The sequence below is a fragment of the Eutrema salsugineum genome, unplaced genomic scaffold, assembly GCF_000478725.1.
Source record: "Eutrema salsugineum unplaced genomic scaffold, Eutsalg1_0 scaffold_10, whole genome shotgun sequence".
In the NCBI taxonomy this organism is placed as follows: domain Eukaryota; kingdom Viridiplantae; phylum Streptophyta; class Magnoliopsida; order Brassicales; family Brassicaceae; genus Eutrema; species Eutrema salsugineum.
Window position 1 is genome coordinate 4,666,878 of NW_006256908.1, and position 20,244 is coordinate 4,687,121.

The 20,244-nt window shown below is 36.3% G+C and overlaps 3 protein-coding genes across 7 annotated transcripts; 1 reads left to right on the forward strand and 2 right to left on the reverse strand.

Moving 5' to 3' along the window:
• Window positions 1-1,245: 1,245 nt before the first annotated feature.
• Window positions 1,246-6,077, reverse strand: LOC18027971 (pumilio homolog 2). Of its 4 annotated transcripts, none has more exons than XM_006409903.2 (10): window positions 5,954-6,077; window positions 4,858-5,481; window positions 3,306-4,618; window positions 3,071-3,212; window positions 2,890-2,997; window positions 2,579-2,791; window positions 2,386-2,496; window positions 2,109-2,303; window positions 1,844-2,018; window positions 1,246-1,640 (listed from the first exon to the last, which is right to left on the reverse strand). In XM_006409903.2, the coding sequence occupies exons 2-10, from the start codon at window positions 5,473-5,475 to the stop codon at window positions 1,606-1,608; spliced, it is 2,910 nt and encodes a 969-aa protein (XP_006409966.1). In that variant the 5' UTR covers window positions 5,476-5,481; window positions 5,954-6,077; the 3' UTR covers window positions 1,246-1,605. The 4 variants fall into 4 exon arrangements, with proteins under 4 accessions (XP_006409966.1, XP_006409965.1, XP_024016810.1 ...); XM_006409902.2 differs by lacking the exon at window positions 5,954-6,077 and adding an exon at window positions 5,771-5,890; XM_024161042.1 differs by lacking the exon at window positions 5,954-6,077 and adding an exon at window positions 5,567-5,718.
• Window positions 6,078-12,876: 6,799 nt separating this feature from the next.
• LOC18027972 (serine/arginine repetitive matrix protein 1) lies at window positions 12,877-16,969 on the forward strand. Of its 2 annotated transcripts, none has more exons than XM_006409905.2 (10): window positions 12,877-13,058; window positions 13,200-13,289; window positions 13,530-13,652; window positions 13,742-13,909; window positions 14,000-14,095; window positions 14,233-14,330; window positions 14,484-14,540; window positions 14,679-15,803; window positions 15,956-16,093; window positions 16,190-16,969. In XM_006409905.2, exons 1-10 carry the CDS (start codon window positions 13,038-13,040, stop codon window positions 16,767-16,769), a joined length of 2,496 nt encoding a protein of 831 aa, XP_006409968.1. In that variant the 5' UTR covers window positions 12,877-13,037; the 3' UTR covers window positions 16,770-16,969. The 2 variants fall into 2 exon arrangements, with proteins under 2 accessions (XP_006409968.1, XP_006409967.1); XM_006409904.2 differs by having other exon boundaries at window positions 12,990-13,058; window positions 13,492-13,652.
• Window positions 16,970-17,569: 600 nt separating this feature from the next.
• LOC18027973 (probable inactive L-type lectin-domain containing receptor kinase III.1) lies at window positions 17,570-19,499 on the reverse strand. Its single transcript, XM_006409906.2, has one exon. The coding sequence runs from the start codon at window positions 19,497-19,499 to the stop codon at window positions 17,613-17,615; it is 1,887 nt and encodes a 628-aa protein (XP_006409969.1). The 3' UTR covers window positions 17,570-17,612.
• Between the last annotated feature and the right edge of the window lie 745 nt (window positions 19,500-20,244).

Genomic DNA, 20,244 nt, shown 5'->3' on the forward strand with positions numbered 1-20,244 from the left:
CGGTCGGTTCCGGTAAAAATGCACCGAGTGGTATGGAGTGGACTTTTCTCTAGTTTAACGACTCAACGTATATGAGTTTCAAGCGAACTCGAGTTAATGGGGCATGAGATCCAAATGGACCACCACACTATTTATCCTGAGTTTGAAATGGTTTTTGTAGTCAGATCGTCTGTTATTGCTTGGGATTTTAGCTCAATTCTGACTACCCACATAATTGTGCTTTTGTTTCTAAGAGGGATTGGGTGTAGTAGTGTACACAATCCTTCTTACCACTAGACCAGACAATTTCTTAATATTTCGATTGAAGATTATGACAAAAAAAAACAAATTACTATTTTGTGATTTTAGAAATTCGAAACATGATCATAATTTTTCTATTACAATGCATAATTGTGAATCTTGATTGAAATATAACATAGAATTGTAGTTCTGTAAAAAAATTTCGTGGGAGTATTACGTTTTTGAACAATTCTGATGCAGAAATTGCATTCAAATGATCACATCATTTGGAACCGCATATGTTATTTTTTGGCCACAAGAACAATAATAGTTCATCCATTTGCAATTGGTGCATGCAATGCTAAAACAAACTTTTTTCTTTTTCTTTTGGTTTAAAACAAAAAATTTGAAACAAAAATGATTTTTTATTGATCGTTCCTTTTTTTTTCTAAAAGAATTAAAGGTACAGAGGATCGCATGCTTCAAATCACTGCCAATAATTTACGTGGGCTCTTTTCGTCTTTTCCCTCACGGTACTAGTTTGCTATCAGTCACCGTCGAGTGTTTAGTCTTTGAGGGTAAAAGAGAGAATACTCGGTGAGAGTCGAAATATAATGATCATAAGAAGAATTGCAAATTCTACATAAAGTAGCGAGAAGCGGGTAGATAGCTAGAAGACCGAGTAGTCAAGCACACTCAATCCAGTCTCAGCCTGATGATTCTTGAGAGATAGTACTCATTAATAGCTAAAGGGTAGACGCAAGTGAATGGGAGGGATGATAAAGAAACATTGGCTTAATTTCAACAATTTCTCCAGAAGTAAGTAGATTTCTAGGGGAAGAGAGGAGGTATATGTTTTGAAAAAGATGTGGGTTTAGGGTTTTGCTGAAACGAGGATTAGGATTTTGCTGAAACGAGGATTAGGGTTTTGACGACATTGATCTTTCATGACACATGTGAGTACTCTTATTTTACGTTTTCTTGCAAAAGAAGCAACAGGACCAATATCAACAACAAAACTGAAAATCCCAGAAACGAAAGAGTTGTCATTAAAGTAAACCCTAAAACTCTAAAATAATAAGCATTCTACACATTGGCTTGAAAGCCCTTCTTTTTGTACATGCAAAGATAACTCTAAAATCCTCACCATTTTTTCTTTACAACCATTTCTCTGCCTTTCACTTACTCATCAGCCTAAAAGGGGGATACTTGGTTCTATGTATAGTAAAAAACGGTAAGAAACTACACAATGTACAGACTTTGAGGAGATCAAACAGAGCTCTCTTTCACAATTTCCCGCAAATTTTTGGTTTAGATCTTACCTACTTATCGAAACGCTATGGCAGTAGCCATCCTCCCTAGTTAAGCTGTACAACACTTGCGGCCTTATGCCACCTGAGGCTGCAAACCCATTCTCCTCTCTGTATATAAGAAAAAAAAACACTCACTGAAATGCAATAGATACGTTTACATTGTCTCTCTCACTCACTCATATACTCATTGAAAGGCTCTACAACCAAGTAAGGCAATAGAAATCAAAGCAGTAATGACAATTTGTGGGTTTGTGAGTGGCACGTAAAGGCTGAAACTTTGGACTCATAGAAGAGAAGGAACAAATACATACCTCCAGCAGCAACGAGTTTTTCAACACGGGCAACGATATGCTTTCCGTAAGTGTATTTCTTCAAAGCATTAAGATGAACTTTAATACGATTAAGTATATGCTCACGTTGTTGGTCATCGCATGTCTCCAGAACTTTTTGCACTACATAGTTTGCAAACTGATCCTTCATCATCGCCTATATGCACACAACAAGAAGAAGAGAAGTATATGAGCTTAATTTGTTTCTTTCCACGACAATCATCTAAAACTAAGAGTTTTGACAAACCTGAAGAGGCTCGTTTTCATCAGTTGTGCCAAGCATCTCATTCACAAGCAATTCCCGTTCCTCTGGACCTCCAAAAGTCAAACATTTCTCAACAACGTTCGACGCAAACTTCTGCTGGCTCATCTGAACTATCTTCCCTGCTAACTCTTTGATTATCACAGTACGCTCATCAGGCTTTCCATGCTCCAGCACATGCTGTCAACAAAACTTGCATCAGTTTTGAGCAAACAATATAAGATCACAAGTTTCAAGGAAAGTGATTTTTATTAATACAAACCTGAATAACATAGTTTCCATACTGATCTTGGGCCAGCATACTAACAGTGGACAGGATTTCTTCCATAACCTTACTCTGTGTGTCCGGGTCATGGCAGTGCTCCAATACCCTCTGCAACAGGAGAAGAAAAAGCGTATTTAGAAAGACGCATAAAAGGCCAAAGAGAGGTTTCATCAGTACTACGAGTAAGAACCTGAATAACACGGCAGCCGTATGGGTGAGTGGAGAGGGTCACAACTTGACCAAAGAAAGTTGAAATAATGAATTCGATGTTTTCTTCAGGCACACATTCGATGCACTTCTGAACCACATGGTTCCCATTCTGATCGCGTACGCATCGCATCACATGTCCATCAAGTTCTTTCACCATCTTAATTTTCTGGTCTAGATCAACCACCTCAATTGCCTAGATATGTAAAATAACATAACCATAACGTAACTGTTACCTGAGAATGGAAGACAGGCTTATAGAAAAATGTAGAACAGGAGAGAATCAGACATTACCTTTTGGATAACACGACAACCATACATCTGTAAGCTAAGAACCAAAACGTTGTCAAAGAGCTTCTCTGCCAATTCTCTCCTCTGTGTTGGGAGACCGTGCTCAAAGAACTGTATGAAGATGACCACATTTAGGAAATTTTCATGTAAAAATGTCTAAACCAAGGAAAAACAGAAAATCTACCTTCTGGATTACATAGTTTCCAAAAACATCAGTCATCAGGCCAAGAGCATGTGGCATGATCTCCTCATATACCATGTTTTTCTCATTAGTTGTTGCTGTCTCGAGTTTCTGCTGAATAAACCGGCTCCCGTATTGATCCGAACTGGTTAGCCATTTCAAAATGAGTCCAAAAAATACGCGTTAGATTAGGATAAACAGTACACAAGAATAAAGGTAAAGCGTTCCATGGAAATACCTGAACTCCACAACGTGGCCAGCTATTTCAGAAAGTTCGAATCCTCTTGTTTTGTTACTTTTGAACTCTTCAAGCAATGAAGATCCAAGGCCTTCATCTAAACTAGCATCCATGTGCCAAGAATCCATTGCCCCTCCCGAAAAGTTTCTTGTTGCAGAAGGATATCGCATATTAACTTCACCTCGTCTCATAGGGCTACAAGGTGCCACAAGAGAATTGTGCATAACATGATGAGCCAATGGACTGCCAGGATATGACATATTAGACCCAAATGTTGGACTCCCATAGTAGCTGTGGCTGTTAGGGCTCCCGGATTTGTAAGGGACACCATACTGTGATTTCTGAGCTCCGAGATAAGCCCTCTGAAGTTCAAGCATATTCATGTAGGAATTACCCATAAAGCTCCTGTCCATCGCAGGATCATTAAGAAGATCAAGCGAATCAGCATACTGATGATACATTGGATCGGCAATATGTGACTGAAGACCAGCACTCATCATTCGGTTATTGATCCTGCCAAGATTACGTGATTCAGAGAGGTTTTGACCATTGAAGCCTCTCCCATGCAGCCTAGGGTCCATTCCAGAAAATCCCAAAGTAGATGCTGCGGAAACATCTTCATACATTGGAGAAAAGTTACCAGCCCCAAGCTGGCTAGCCATCATAGAAGCTACAGATGGGTTTAATGCGTAATTGTTCAGAGAATAGTTTGGGCTATCAAGATGCTGGTAAGGACCAGGTAGTCCACCTCCACCACCATTATAGGCAGATCCTTGTGACCCTCTCAATTGTGAGTTCCTCCATGAACCAGTTGCCTTTTGAGCTTGATCAGATATGTTTGGGAACCCGTGTTGATTGACCTCGTTAAGCCCACCTTGCAGGCCAAACATATAGTTTCTGACCTTTTCAACATCCTGCTCAGCCTGACCTCGTTCATCTAACCCACCACTGGCTGAGAGGTTCATGCTAGATAAAGCAGCGGCGAGATCAGAAGACTCGTTGAGACCAGATGTAACACCGTTGAATGGGCTTTGATTACTAGTGGCCCTCTTATCGTTTGAACTAACTCTCCCACTCCCAATGGGAGTAAGGCAGGGACTAGGCACCCTAGCAATGGCCTGTGGATCTGGAGTTCCATTTCTAGACAGAGAAGAACCCAGAACAGCTGCATAGCTGTATGGAGTTGGAGCACCAATGCCTTGTGGTGCAGATACTGACTGATTACTTGCAGAGTCGACATTTTCATCAAAGGCATTACGACTTGCAGGACGTGAGGGCTGCTGTGCGATGGGATTTCTATGCCCCAGGTCAGCCTGCACAGAAGCAATTCATCAACTTTACATAAACGAGAATATGCAGTGACAATTATGTAGAATCAAATGTGGCATGAGATGAGGATATATCCTTATAACAGTATCACAATAAGCCAGAGACATGCAGATACCATAAAACCAGACATAAAAATTACTAACACAGTATCTAAGCATCAATGAAGGCCAACCAAAAGCAGCAAGGTACTTGGATTGTAAAGATCAGAAGAGGATTCACACACCTGAAACATATCAGCAAAACTCTTCTGTTTGCCTCCAAGATCCAAACCAATTAATCCATTAGCATCCCACTCTGAAGACGAAGCACTAGTTCTCTCAGGCTCAAACTCGTGCTGCTGCTTCATCTGCTCAAAACCAGGCGGCATAGAGAACAAAGATTGACTCTCATTTACTTTTCTCCTATCCCCAATACCACCTAACACGGGGCTAGTCCCTTTAAGCCTCTGAGCAACCCTTAAATCCTCCCTAGACATCAAAGGCGGAGGCAACCTCGGATTCAACTTCATATTAGCATAGTAATAAGACAAGTAAGCTGGATCTTTCCTAAACTCCTCATCGTCACCTCCAAACCCATTTCCCTTATTGGCTCCAGTAAACTCCATGAAAGGAGCCCTTCCTCCTCCGGTGAAAAGCCCACCGGCGGCACTTACAGAACCGTCCACAGTCGGCGGAGCAGAGCCGCTTCTGTACAAGTTTAGCTCTCTCTCGCGCTCATCAGCCTCCTCTTGCCATCTCTGCTGCTCGCCGAGCAACACTCCAATCTCTTTCTCGTAATCATCCCCAAAAGATGAATCTTCGTTACCTCTATGCATCGGCCTTCTTCCCAGTTCTGGAATCATTATTACCTAACAACAAAAAACACCCAAAATTTATGAGATTATGGTTCATATGCTAAGCTCTCAAAAATTCCTAAGGATCAGACCTTTCTACCTCAATATATACAATCCCCAAAATTCTCTATAAGAACTAACCCAAAGATCAAAACTTTAGGCGGCACTCAAATCAATTCTCAAGAGATTCTATCGGTGATTGATTTTCCATGTTACTGTTGTTTTAAGTTAAAAAAAAAAAACCCTAAACAACGACAAGGTGAGAGAGATAGCAAAGTGGGTTTTATAGTGTTGACGGAATTACCCGACGGCGATGATGAACCTTAGGGTTTTTATGCCATTTGAGTATGGAGATTAAAGAAAAATAAAATTACTGCCAAGTTTTAATAGGGTTGGTTTGACCTAGCGATTGCATAAAGAAGGAATGAAATTGCTTTTTTTCAAAAGAAAAAATAATAAAAAAGACACTTAAAAGATAACTACGAACCTTATGTTCCTCGTTTAAGCTGTTTCGAGATCTTTTGTTCTTATGTTTCAGTTTGGGTTTTAGAGCTCCGCTTTACGAAGTACACTTAAGATCGAACAAGATTTAAAGGTTAAAATATAGGGATATATTACCTTCAGATTCTGCAACTCCAAAATTTTCAAGAAATAAATATAGGGATATATTACCTTCAGATTCTGCAACTCCAAAATTTTCAAGAAATACCACAATTTTGGAAACTTTCTAAAACCACCATAAAGTTTAGATTTAGGAAAATTTTCTATAAAGTTGGGAAACATGTTCTTATATTTTAAATAGAACTCGGTCCTTAACTTTTTATAAACCTTTTATAAACTCAAAATTTGTGTTGTTTTGGAATTTTAGTATATTACAGTAATTTTTAAATGACAATACAAAATATAGTATTTTTTATAGCTATTTTTTATAGTTTTTTGTTTCTAATGGCCGAATTGTGAAAAATAAATTTCAAGATGAAATATTCATATTTTCCTAATTATCTATGTTTTTTTTATGATTTGTGTTTGAAATCCGAATTCTTTTATTTTTCGCATGGTGGTTTTTTAGAGAGATTCAAGTGAAAAATTAAGAAATTCAAAATTAACAAAAAGATTAAGCGGATTCAAAATATGGCGCGAATAAAAAAATTTCTACATTAGGTTGCGTGCACCTCAAAACCATATCATAAACAACACATTTCTCTTTAACACTTTTTTGCTTTATTTTTTGTTATTTTACTCTTTTATGGCAAGATTTTATTTATGTTTCTAGTTTTTATGATTATTGGAAGTTTTAGCTATTTAAACCAATCTAAGATTCTTCGTTTTTACATAATTTATCTATTAAAAAAAAACATAAGCGTTATTTTATGATTTGTTCTTCAGTTCTCAAGTTCTTTTCTTTTTCACATGGTAACTCTTTAATACGAGAGATTGTATACTAGAGATTCAACTCAAAATTTATGTTGTTTTAGAATTTTAGTATATTACGGTAATTTTTAAATGACAATACAAAATGTAATATTTTTGATAACTATCTTTTTATAGTTCTTTGTTTCTAATGGTCGAATTGTGAAAAATAAATTCCAAGATGAAATATTCATGTTTTCCTAATTACCTATGGTTTTTTATGATTTGTGCTTGAAATCCGAGTTCTTTTATTTTTCGAATGGTGGCTCCTTAGAGAGATTCAAGTGAAAAATTGAAAAATTCAAAATTAAAAAGAAGATTAAGTGGATTTAAAATATGGCGCGAATGGAAACAACTTTCCACATTAGGTTGCGTGCGCCTCAAGACAATATCATAAACAACGACACATTTTTTAACACTTTTTTGCTTTAATTTTTGTTATTTTACTCTTTTATGGCAAGATTTTATTTCCGTTTCTATTTTTTATGACTATTGGAAGTTTTAACTATTTAAACCAATGTAAGATTCTTTGTTTTTTCATAATTTATCTATAAAAAAAAAACAGAAACATTATATGATTTGTTCTTCAGTTCTCAAGTTCTTTTTTTTAACAAGGTAACTCTTTAATAAGAGAGATTGTATATTAGAGATTCAACTTAAAAATTTATGTTGTTTTAGAATTTTAGTATATTACGGTAATTTTTAAATGACAATACATAATTTAGTATTTTTGATAACTATCCTTTTATAGATCTTTGTTTCTAATGGCCGAATTGTGAAAAATAAATTCCAAAATAAAATATTCATGCTTAACTAATTATCTATGTTTTTTTATGATTTGTGCTTGAATCCGAGTTCTTTTATTTTTCGCATGGTGGCTCCTTAGAGAGATTCAAGTGAAAAATTGAGAAATCCAAAATTAACAAGAAGATTAAGCGGATTCAAAATATGGCGCGAATAAAAAAAACTTTCCACATTAAATTGCGTGCGCCTCAAGACCATATCATAAACAACGACACATTTATCTTAACACTTTTTTGCTTTAATTTTAGTTATTTTACTCTTTTATGGCAATATTTTTTTTTCTGTTTCTATTTTTTATGACTATTGGAAGTTTTAGTTATCTAAACCACTGTAAAAATTATTTGTTCTTACATAATTTATCTATTAAAAAAAACAGAAACGTTATATTATGATTTGTTCTTCAGTTCTCAAGTTCTTTTTTTTTGTTTACACGGTAACTCTTTAATAAAAGAGATTGTATACTAGAGATTCAACTTAAAAATTTATGTTGTTTTAGAATTTTAGTATATTACGGTAATTTTTAAATGACAATACAAAATTTAGTATTTTTGATAACTATCTTTTTATAGATCTTTGTTTCTAATGGCCGAATTGTGAAAAATAAATTCCAAAATAAAATATTCATGTTTTCCTAATTATCTATGTTTTTTTTTATGATTTGTGCTTGAATCCGAGTTCTTTTCTTTTTCGCATGGTGGCTCCTTAGAAAGATTCAAGTGAAAAATTGAGAAATTCAAAATTAACAAGAAGATTAAGCGGATTCAAAATATGGCGCGAATGAAAAAAACTTTCCACATTAGGTTGCGTGCGCCTCAAGAAAATATCATAAACAACGACATATTTATCTTAACATTTTTTTTTGCTTTAATTTTTGTTATTTTACTCTTTTATGGCAAGTTTTTATTTCTGTTTCTATTTTTTATGACTATTGGAAGTTTTAACTATTTAAACCAATGTAAGATTCTTCGTTTTTACATAATTTATCTATAAAAAAAAACAGAAACGTTATATTATAATTTGTTCTTCAGTTCTCAAGTTCTTTTTCTTTTTTACACGGTAACTCTTTAATAAGAGATTGTATACTAGAGATTCAACTTAAAAATTTATGTAGTTTTGGAATTTTAGTATACTACGGTAATTTTTAAATGACAATACTAAATGTAGTATTTTTGATAACTATCTTTTTATAGTTCTTTGTTTCTAATGGCCGAATTGTGAAAAACAAATTCCAAAATAAAATATTCATGTTTTCCTAATTATCTATGTTTTTTTATGATTTGTGCTTGAATCCGAGTTCGCATGGTGGCTCCTTAGAGAGATTCAAGTGAAAAAATTGAGAAATCCAAAATTAACAAGAAGAATAAGCGGATTCAAAACATGGCGCGAATAAAAAAAACTTTCCACATTAAGTTGCGTGCGCCTCAATACCATATCATAAACAACGAAACATTTATCTTAACACTTTTTGCTTTAATTTTTGTTATTTTACTCTTTTATGGCAAGATTTTATTTCCGTTTCTATTTTTTATGACTATTGGAAGATTTAGTTATCTAAACCACTGTAAAATTATTTGTTTTTACATAATTTATCTAATAAAAAAAACAGAAACGTTATTTTATGATTTGTTCTTCAGTTCTCAAGTTCTTTTCTTTTTTACATGGTAACTCTTTAATAAGAGAGATTGTATACTTGAGATTCAACTCAAAATTTATGTTGTTTTAGAATTTTAGTATATTACAGTAATTTTTATATGACAATACAAAATGTAGTATTTTTGATAACCATCTTTTTATAATTCTTTGTTTCTAATGGCCGAATTGTGAAAAATAAATTCCAAGATGAAATATTCATGTTTTCCTAATTATTTATGTTTTTTTTTTAATGATTTGTGATTGAAATTCGAGTTCTTTTATTTTTTGCATGGTGGCTCCTTAGAGAGATTCAAGTGAAAATTTGAGAAATTCAAAATTAACAAGAAGATTAAGCGGATTCAAAATATGGCGCGAATGAAAAAACTTTGCACATTAGGTTGTGTGCGCCTCAAGACAATATCATAAACAACGACACATTTATCTTAACACTTTTTTTGCTTTAATTTTTGTTATTTTACTCTTTTATGGCAACATTTTATTTCCGTTTCTATTTTTTATGACTATTAGAAGTTTTAACTATTTAAACCAATGTAAGATTCTTCGTTTTTACATAATTTATCTATAAAAAAAAAACAAAAACGTTATATTATGATTTGTTCTTCAGTTCTCAAGTTCTTTTCTTTTTTTACACGGTAACTCTTTAATAAGAGAGATTGTATACTAGAGATTCAGCTTAAAAATTTATGTTGTTTTAGAATTTTAGTATATTACGGTAATTTTTAAATGACAATACAAAATTTAGTATTTTTGATAACTATCTTTTTATAGTTCTTTGTTTCTAATGGCAGAATTGTGAAAAATAAATTCCAAAATAAAATATTCATGTTTTCCTAATTATCTATGTTTTTTTTTGATTTGTGCTTGAATCCGAGTTCTTTTATTTTTTGCATGGTGGCTCCTTAGAGAGATTCAAATGAAAAATTGAGAAATCCAAAATTAACAGGAAGATTAAGCGGATTCTAAATATGGCGCGAATAAAAAAAACTTTCCACATTAAGTTGTGTGCGCCTCAAGACCATATCATAAACAACGACACATTTATCTTAACACTTTTTTGCTTTAATTTTTGTTATTTTACTCTTTTATGGCAAGATTTTATTTCCGTTTCTATTTCTTATGACTATTGGAAGTTTTAGCTATTTAAACCAATGTAAAATTATTATTTTTTTTACATAATTTATCTAAATAAAACAGAAACGTTATTTTATGATTTGTTCTTCAGTTCTCAAGTTCTTCTTTTTCATGTGGTAGCTTTTTAATAAGAGAGATTCTATACTAGAGATTCAACTCAAAATTTATGTTGTTTTAGAATTTTAGTATATTACAGTAATTTTTATATGACAATACAAAATGTAGTATTTTTGATAATTATCTTTTTATAGTTCTTTGTTTCTAATGGCCGAATAGTTAAAAAGAAATTCCAAGATGAATTATTCATGTTTTCCTACTTATCTATGTTTTTTTTATGATTTGTGGTTGAAATCCGAGTTCTTTTATTTTTTGCATGGTGGCTCCTTAGAGAGATTCAAGTGAAAAATTGAGAAATTCAAAATTAACAAGAAGATTAAGCGAATTCAAAATATGGCGTGAATAAAAAAAAATTTCACATCAGGTTGTGTGCGCCTCAAGACCATATCATAAACAACGACATATTTATCTTAACACTTTTTGCTTTAATTTTTGTTATTTTACTCTTTTATGGCAAGAATTTATTTCCGTTTCTACTTTTTTTATGACTATTGGAAGTTTTAGCTTTTTAAACAAATGTAAGTTCTTCGTTTTTACATAATGTATATTTAAAAAAAAACAGAAATATTATTTTATTTTTATGATTTGTTCTTCAGTTCTCAAGCTCTTTTCTTTTTCACGTGGTAACTCTTTAATAAGAGAGATTGTATACTAGAGATTCAACTCAAAATTTATGCTGTTTTAGAATTTTAGTATATTACAGTAATTTTTAAATGACAATACAAAATGTAGTATTTTTGATAACTATCTTTTTATAATTCTTTGTTTCTAATGGCCGAATTGTGAAAAATAAATTCCAATATGAAATATTCAAGTTTTCCTAATTATTTATGGTTTTTTATGATTTGTGCTTGAGATCCAAGTTCTTTTGTTTTTCCGCATGGTGGCTCCTTAGAGAGATTCAAGTGAAAAATTCAGAGTTAACAAGAAGATTAAGCGGATTCAAAATATGGCACGAATACAAAATATTTCCAGATTAGGTTGCGTGCGCCTCAAGACCATATCATAAACAACGACACGTTTCTCTTTAACACTGTTTTTGCTTTAATTTTTGTTTTTTCACTCCTTTATGGCAAGATTTTATTTTTCGTTTCTGTTTTTTTTTATGACCATTGGAACTTTTAACATTGATTCTTCTTTTTTACATAATTTATCTAAAGAAAAAATAGAAACGTATCTTTATGATTTGTTCTTCAGTTCTCAAGTTCTTTTTTTTGTTCATGTGGTAACTCTTTAATAAGAGAGATTCAAGTAAAAATGTTTGAGAGATTCAGAATCAGAAAAAGGTTAAGCAGATTCAAAGGTGGTGTATATTAAGAAATTTCTATATTTGTGTGCGCCTTAAAACCAAATCACAAACAATTTGTTTGCCGTTTACACTTTGGCGCTTTAACTTTTGTTCCACTTTTTTATGACAATTTTTATATGTCCAATTCTATTTTTTATGACTTGCAGGTTCTTTTATTTTTGAGTTCTCGATATTTTGTAATTTTTTTGTGTGATGGCTCCTCAGAGAATAGTCTCTGGAGTCTCTCCTTCATTACATGGTGTCCCTTTTAAAGTGGTTTTTAACTGATTACTTTCCATCCAAGCCTTCCCCAACAATTGTTTACGATTTATTGAGTGTTTGCTAAGGTTAAGAGATCTAAGCTTACATCATAAAAGGTGATAGTATTTACTTTGGGTTGGAATGATATAATGTTACATGAATGGAGAACTTTTACTAGTAGGAAGTAAGGGAGAAGGTCGAAACATTCCATTTTACACACAAAACTAGAATCTTCTATCTAAGCAATCATGTGCTATGTTAATGCATTATGAGGTAATCCTCTCTTTCAAACTGACCTTAGAGCTATTAAAGATGATAAATATATCTGATATTTGGTCGGCATGTTCGATTTAGATAATGAAAATTTTGTACACGAATGATCGCTTTTGTTTTTTCTTTAATTTTTCTCGTGTTTGGTAAAAAGGTTTTAGGCAAAACCTAGATGTTATAGGATCGAGTGACACTTGATACAGAACTAATATTATATGTTTTGGTTTCGGGCCAAGGGATTACGAGCTTTGACCTAGAATAATAAAAAAAAAAAAGTAGTGTGTCTACCACATGGTGTTAGATCTTTGTGGTTTCAGTGATTGCTTTGGGCCTAACATGCTTACTTAAGGGGAAATAGCTACAGACGGGTTTACTGACTTTGGTTCTTTTGGGCTAACACGCTTTATGGCTCACGAATTTACGATGCTCCCTTAAAATGGCAACAACGTGATTTGAATACAAATCTGAGGGTAACAATGGAAAATTGAAACAATTCAGTGAGTTTTAGGGCTCGTAAAAACTCTTCAAAATCTCCCCTTTACATCTTCAAAGTCTCCATCGCTCTGAAGCTTTCGATTTTTCTCCTCGACCACGTAAGTTTCTGGAGAAGAAAAATAGCTTCCACAAATCCTAAATAATGTCTGGCGGTTTTTTCCGGGTGAGTTCTCGATCATCTTCTTTTTGATTGAATACTGCGATTGATATTATCCATCTATTTAGATCCAGATCAAGTTTCGCGAGAGCTTTGCTTAAAGCTCGGTTTTCGATTCGCTCTGATTCCTCTTTGTTTGAGTTTCAGGGTACTTCTGCTGAGCAGGATACTCGGTTTTCTAACAAGCAAGCCAAATTGATGAAAAGCCAGAAATTCGCTCCGGAGTTGGAGAATCTGGTCAGTTTCTTTGTGTCCTCTTCCAAATTAAACGATTACCAATTAGTTTGGTTCATTCGTGAGTTCTGTATCTAATTGAGTCTAAGCACTTGGGTTATTTCGTTTGAATTACTTAGTTGAAATTGAATTATTGGATAATGATGCATATTTTTCTGTGAAATTTAAGTTTTGGGAAGGCTTAATTGTGTAAATTTATTACCAGTTGTGGAAATGGACATCCTCTGCTTCGTTTGGTGTCAGGTTGATGTGACCAAAGTGAAGATGGATGTTATGAAACCTTGGATTGCGACTAGAGTCACTGAGCTACTTGGTTTTGAAGATGAAGTGCTAATCAACTTTATTTACGGTCTGCTTGATGGGAAGGTAGCTAATTACTGAGCTTTGCTTTTTTTTTTTTTTTTTTAAACTGTTTTTGTTTTCTTGAAACCAATTGAATTGTGTTCCTAATGTAGGTAGTGAACGGTAAGGAGATTCAGATTTCGCTAACTGGATTTATGGAGAAAAATACTGGCAAGTTCATGAAGGAGCTCTGGACACTTCTTATAAGCGCACAGAATAACTCAAGTGGTGTTCCACAACAGTTTTTAGATGCTAAAGAAGCTGAAACGAAGAAGAAACAGGTATTCTTGGGGAGTCATTTTGAAGTTAAAATTGATGATGAATGACTTTTCTTTCTCCTGTAGTCTCATTGGTTTTTCCTTTTGTGGCAGGAAGAAGCATATGAAAAAAAAGATCAGTTAGATGAAACAGGTGGTAGGAGGGAGAGAGAACATAAGAGCCATGAGCAGGATATATCGAGGAAAATAGTAAGACTAACTTATTCATGCTAGAATTTCAGTCTTTAAAATGCTCTTCTTATTTTAACTTCGCCTGTTCTTTCCATGTTATTCAGATAGCTTCTGCAATTATTAGGGTTCATGTGCTTTACCTCAAACTACTGTAGGACAGCGGCGTTGAACAGAAGGTGACAAATGGCATGGAGACTAAACCTTCAAGAGATCTTCCAGCTGAGGAGAAGAATGGAGTAAAAGAAAGGAGAAGGTACAGTTCTCTCAATTCCTATGTTATCAGTACCTACTTTGTAATTGCTTTGTAAATTCTCTCAATCTTGCTCACCTCTCCTGTAATTCTTCAGCAGTTTTGTTCTTCATGTACCATTTCCATATACGTGAGTATTAATTCGTTGCTTTGCAGAGGTTCACGCTCTAGGTCAATCAGCAGAACAAAATCAGGATCGAGAAGTTATTCTGGGTATGTTGCCCTCCGTAATTAAATTTCTAAATCCAGTGAAATTGTAGCTTCTGATTTTCAACTCGTTAGTTCTGCATCTATTATTTCTTCTAAATCTTAGTGCAGTGTTTGCTAATGGCTGATCTACTTGTGCAACAGTGAACGGAAATCAAGGAGCTTGTCTCGATCATCAGATGCCTCCATCTCACCCAGAAAGCGGAGATCGCCGTATTCAAGGCGTAGATCCAGATCACGTTCCTTGCGTAGGTCTCGGTCTCCTCGGCGACGTAGGATACATTCTCCTTATGGAAGCAGGTCACGGTCACCTGTTAGACGTCGTAGGTCACCATCACCACAAAGACGTCGCCGTGTATCTACACCTGAGAGACCCCGTCGCAGGTCTCCATCGCCTTTCAGGCGGCGCAGGTCACCATCCCCTCCTGCTAGGAGACGCAGGTCTCCATCACCACCTGCTAGGCGACGCAGGTCACCATCACCGCCTGCTAGGCGTCGCCGGTCTCCATTTTCCTCTAGGCGGCGCAGGTCTCCTTCACCGATAGCTAGGCGGCGCAGGTCTCCATCTCCAGTGTATAGGCGTAACAGGTCACGGTCACGGTCACGGTCACAACCGGCTAAGCGGGAAAGGTCTTGCTCCCCAGGGAGATCTCCGTCACCCACTGGACAAAGGTTGCCCTCTCCTCCCCTTATGAGGTCCAGTTTGCCTTCACCATCCACTGGGCAAAGGTTGCCTTCACCGCCTCCTAGGCGTGCAGGATCACCATCACCAATGAGGCTTGGAGTGCCCCATTCGTCCAATCACCTTGACTCACCATCACCTAGCTCACTTTCCCCGCCTGGTAGGAAAAATGGGTTACCATCACCACCTGTTAGAAGACGCAGGTCACTAACACCTGCCAAAGAACGAGGCTCCGTGTCACCTGCTGGACGTCCTGAAGCAGAATCTCCTTCACATGTCAAGCAGGGTGGATCTATCTTACCTGTTAGAGGTAGAGGTAGATCTTCTCCTTCCCCTCGACATCAGAGTGCGCGCTCTCCTGTTCGTCGAAGATCACCAACACCTGTCAACCGGCGAAGGCGAAGTCGAAGATCTCCATCTGTTTCGCGATCACCTGAAGACAGCCGTAAGAGACGATCTCCTTCTTGGAGCAGGTCTTTGTCTAGGTCGCTCTCCCCTCCTGTTCGTCGTAGATCTCCTTCATCAGGTGGAAGAAAACACCAGAGGGACAGAAGATCTCCTGGACATCCATCTGAAGAGCAAGATAGGTATGCTTTTCATGACTCCATTTACCATTTTATTTGTGTAAATTCCTTTTTAACATAAAGGTGCAATAAACTGTTGTTAAGTTACATGCAGATTCTTCTTTTCAATAGTTGCTAACTCCTTGACCATCTGTCTGCTTTCGCATGGCGTGTAGAGAGGAGAGGGATCACAAATCCAAGCTGTTAAAGAAGACTTCAGTGCAGTCACCTGATTCTTATAAGACGAACCAGATACCGGAGAAGGTACAAGATGGTGGGCGTGTAGAACACGCGAAGGAACAAGAGAGAAAGAGGTGGATTTTGTTTTCTTTTCCTTTTTTTACATATGATAGTCTTTTGACTTCAGATTTTATGGTCTGTTGACGTTGGTCTATTCAACTTCTTAACAGTGAAAAGTTATCAGAGAGGCGTTCTGGTCATAGAGTCCACAGTTCACAGATGTCTCCAGTTTCGCATAAGGACTCCGTTCGAGTAGAAAATTCAGAAGGAAAGAGACAGCCTCCTTCAAATAAAGTGAAAGGTAGTGAGGAAGTCCAGAAAGAGGATAACAGCGACCTGGATGCAAACCTTTCTTCTGATTCTAAGGAAAGTAGCAGGCATCGAACTAAGGATAACAAGAGTAGAAAGAATAAAAGGTCAGAGAGGGGAGATGTATCATCAGACGATAATGGCAGTTCTGATGCTGACATAGAAGATAGGAAGGAGGCTAAAAGGAGGAGAAAGGAGGAAAAGAAAACAAGAAAGGAAGAGAAGAAACGCAGGCGGGAGGAGAGACGTCGTAAAAGGGAAGAACGTCGTAGTGAGAAGCAGAAACTTAAGAATCGAGAGTATTCTGATTCTTCAGAGGGCGAAGCTGAGACCCGTCGCAAGAGTAAAAATGGAGAAGAGTCAGATCCAAAGAAGCTTGAGATTGAGTTGCGAAACAAAGCACTCGAGTCATTGAAAGCAAAGAAGGGAATCAGCCACTAAATCCTATTATCCTGTTATTGAGTATCCAGCGTCATTTGAACATCGTTTTTATAAGATACATTGCCTTGCTATATTATCTTTTATGTGGTGGTTTTTCTTTCATGTTCCAAACTTTCTTATGTTTTCTGTTTGTTGGTGGCAGCAAAATTGGACAAGTGACAATTACTCTGCTATTCTTGAGTGCAGACTTTATGCAGACATTCATGGCTGATCTTCTGGTAATAGTTTCTTGCATTGAATGTTTTTTTTTATATTAAAGTTTGGTTCTATGATTGTCCGGGATTTAGCTTTGAGTTTGGGTTTGAAAGAAGAATGCCGTTGGTTGTAATCTTAGATTAACTAAAATGCAAAACGCCATTTTATACTGAAACATGGTTATCCTCTGGAATTTTGTTTTAGATGAGTATAGTTTCAACTACAGTTAAGAAAGTGGCTATTCTGCGGATCCTCTCATTTGTGCCTGGACTTAGTCAGGTGAAGTAACACAGATCTCTGTTCATGTGCGTCTTAGATTAGCAAATGCCTTGCCTCTTAAGTTCGTACCTCCTACAATCATATATTTCTTAAACTGACTCTTCTGATTTGAATTTTGCTATTTTTAGTCTATACATATATGTTGGGTTTACCATCTTCGATCTGTGTTCTGCTTGAGAGACCTCGTATCTGTTTCTTATGCGATTACTATATTTCACAAAAACGATTTATTAGAAGTAATATCTTACAGTATGTATGGTACAATTTTATAGATTCATGCTTATACGACTTAGTCAAATCTTTAAAGATATACACTAACCCCAAAACGCAAACGCTTTTTAAATACAACCGCGTATCGAGATCACCTTTTTAGACTCCATAGAAAAGGTAGTCGTCATGAGGGAGACGTTCTAGACCATCGAGATACTGAAACACTTTCTTTATCATCGGTCTAGCTTCAGCAGACCGGTTTGCGCACAGAAGTCCGGTTTTCAGAACCAACAACACTTCCCGAGCCACCAATTCCTCTCTATTGATTCTTGCATCGCATCTCTGTAACAGATCACCATTCTTGAACCCTTGAAGCACCCAATTCACTAAACTGATTTCTTCAGGTGGTTTCGTCGGCTCAATGGCTTTCCTTCCACAAACAATCTCCATCATCAACACACCAAACGCATACACGTCTGTGTCACGTGTTACCTTTCCTGTTTCGACTAGCTCCGGCGCCACGTGTCCTGTTGTGCTGTGCCTGCTTCCTTGTCCGTAGTCTCCAAGTCGAGAGTTTAGCTCTTCGTCCAAGAGTATGTTGCTTGCTTTGACGTTTCCGTGAATTAAAGGTTTTGGACCTTCTCCGTGAAGGTACTGAAGTCCTGATGCAATCCCCTTTATGATACAGAACCGGTCCGACCATGTGAGAACCGGTCTGTCATTGCTGAATAAGAACCGGTCTAGGCTTCCGTTGGGGACATACTCGTAAACGAGACAGATATCGTTTCCTTTGGTGCAGTAACCAAGTAGATTAACAAGGTTTCTTTGTCTGATCTTGGAGATTGCATCGATCTCGGATATTAGGGTTGTCTTTTGTTGCCTTGTGGTGCAAGTAATTCTCTTCACTGCGATTATCTCTGTAGGAGTAAGCTGCCCTTTATAGAAACTTCCTGAGTTCCTCTCTCCTAGAAGTCTAGTGTTGTCAAAACCTCCCGTTGCATTGGAAATCATCTGGTGGGAGAATTTCCGTGCGCCTCTTGTGACTAATATTTGGTTTCTACGGAAAAACCAAACTCCTAAGAAGCTTAACATTATGATCAGTCCAAATGTTGCTGATGCAGCCAAGATTATAATCAGCTTTGTGTTATTTGTATCCTTTTTGACTGAAACCGGAGGATTTGGAGATGGAGACGATGGTGTTGGCGGGTCTGGAATAGAAGGAAGCTTCGTGAGATCAAACTCTGATGCTTTACCTTCGATGCTAAAGCTCCAGCCAAGAACAAGATGTGCGCTAGTGATAGTTCCGGTGGCTCCAGAGAATCCGATATAGTTTTCTTCGGCGAAAATCCCTGAAAGATTCAGTTTCCTTGAGAGAAGAGGCAAGTTCGGTTTCAAACGATCTAGAGGAGCTACTGTGACATTGAGCATCATCTCGGTGGCATTGTACTCGATCCAGACTCTAATTGGCTCTCCACTTGCCAGCTTCAGACTTACGTTCTTTGCCTCTCGGTCATCAAAATATGCAGCCGGTGCAGACTCGATGGAGACCACTCCGTTTAGGTCGATACCAACGTGGTTATCATCAATATCGTTAAACTCAACGGCTTGCACCGTGTCGAATTCAACAGCGAGGATGCGGTTTAAGGGGTTTCCGTTGTTTGAAGTGTTGAAGAGGCCTAGATAGTTAGTGGGAAAGGCCTGGCTAAAGTCCATTGAGGGTGAGATAACGAAAGCTAAGCCGTGGCCTGGTGAGCCTGGTCCTGGAGTGATGGCGAAAACGAAACTTGTGGAGAAAGAAACTGATGAATTCGATGAGTTTAATAAGGGTATGGGAAAGCCGTGAAAAGCTTGACCCATTTGCCTCATTGAAGTGTTTGTTAGCTCCAAGAGTCCACTGGGGTGGATCTTGGAGGACCCGAACTTGAGGAGATTAGCACCAAGAAAGCCATGGTTTAGAAATTTGGTTTCTTGTTGACTTGAGACGCAAGAAATTAGGTATAATAGGAAGATTATTGTTGGAGCTATGGATTTGGAGGTAATCGCCATTTGGTGGTTGTGAGAGTATGAAGTTACTTGTGTGCATTGCTATCTCTTTTTATAGTTTCAAGAAAACTCGACCTTTTCATATTCAAACCTTTTGTATCTACTAAGAAGTTAAGCAAACCGAGTTGAGTATCTGACTTTTTTTTTGTAATATAAAATTCTAAACAACCCTTTTATTAATATCCTAGAAAATTCCATTTGGAGTTTCCTCCAAAGTTTCTTCTTAGATAAAGTATTTGCAACAGTACATGATCAATTATATTGTTATTTATACGATCCAAAGTATGGTTACAAGATTGTAGTGTATCAACATGTTTTGGCGGTACAAATAAATATAGATGAAAAAGATAACGTCATTTTTTTAGCTTGTATGGCTAATCATTTTTAACTTTAGAGTTAATCGATTATTTTATCGAAAATTAATCCGCAGGGAGAAGGGATCCAATAACTGTACGCCGTTGGTCTTGGTGATAGCCACCATCCGATATAATTAAAATGGATGAACATTTCTTAAAAAGTGTTAAAACAATAAGCTGAAACTAGATAGTCAATTCAAAGACAAAGGAAAATAAGACTTGACCATTCAATTATTTGTTTGATGCAAAAATAAACATAAACTACACTCAAAAGAAGTTGTCATGCAGGTTCTACATGTAGATATAGTCACATAAAGTTCAGTAGACTTGTATAAATAGAGATAAATATTCTCAACTTTCATTAAAGTTGTGTATTCAACGCTACTTGTATA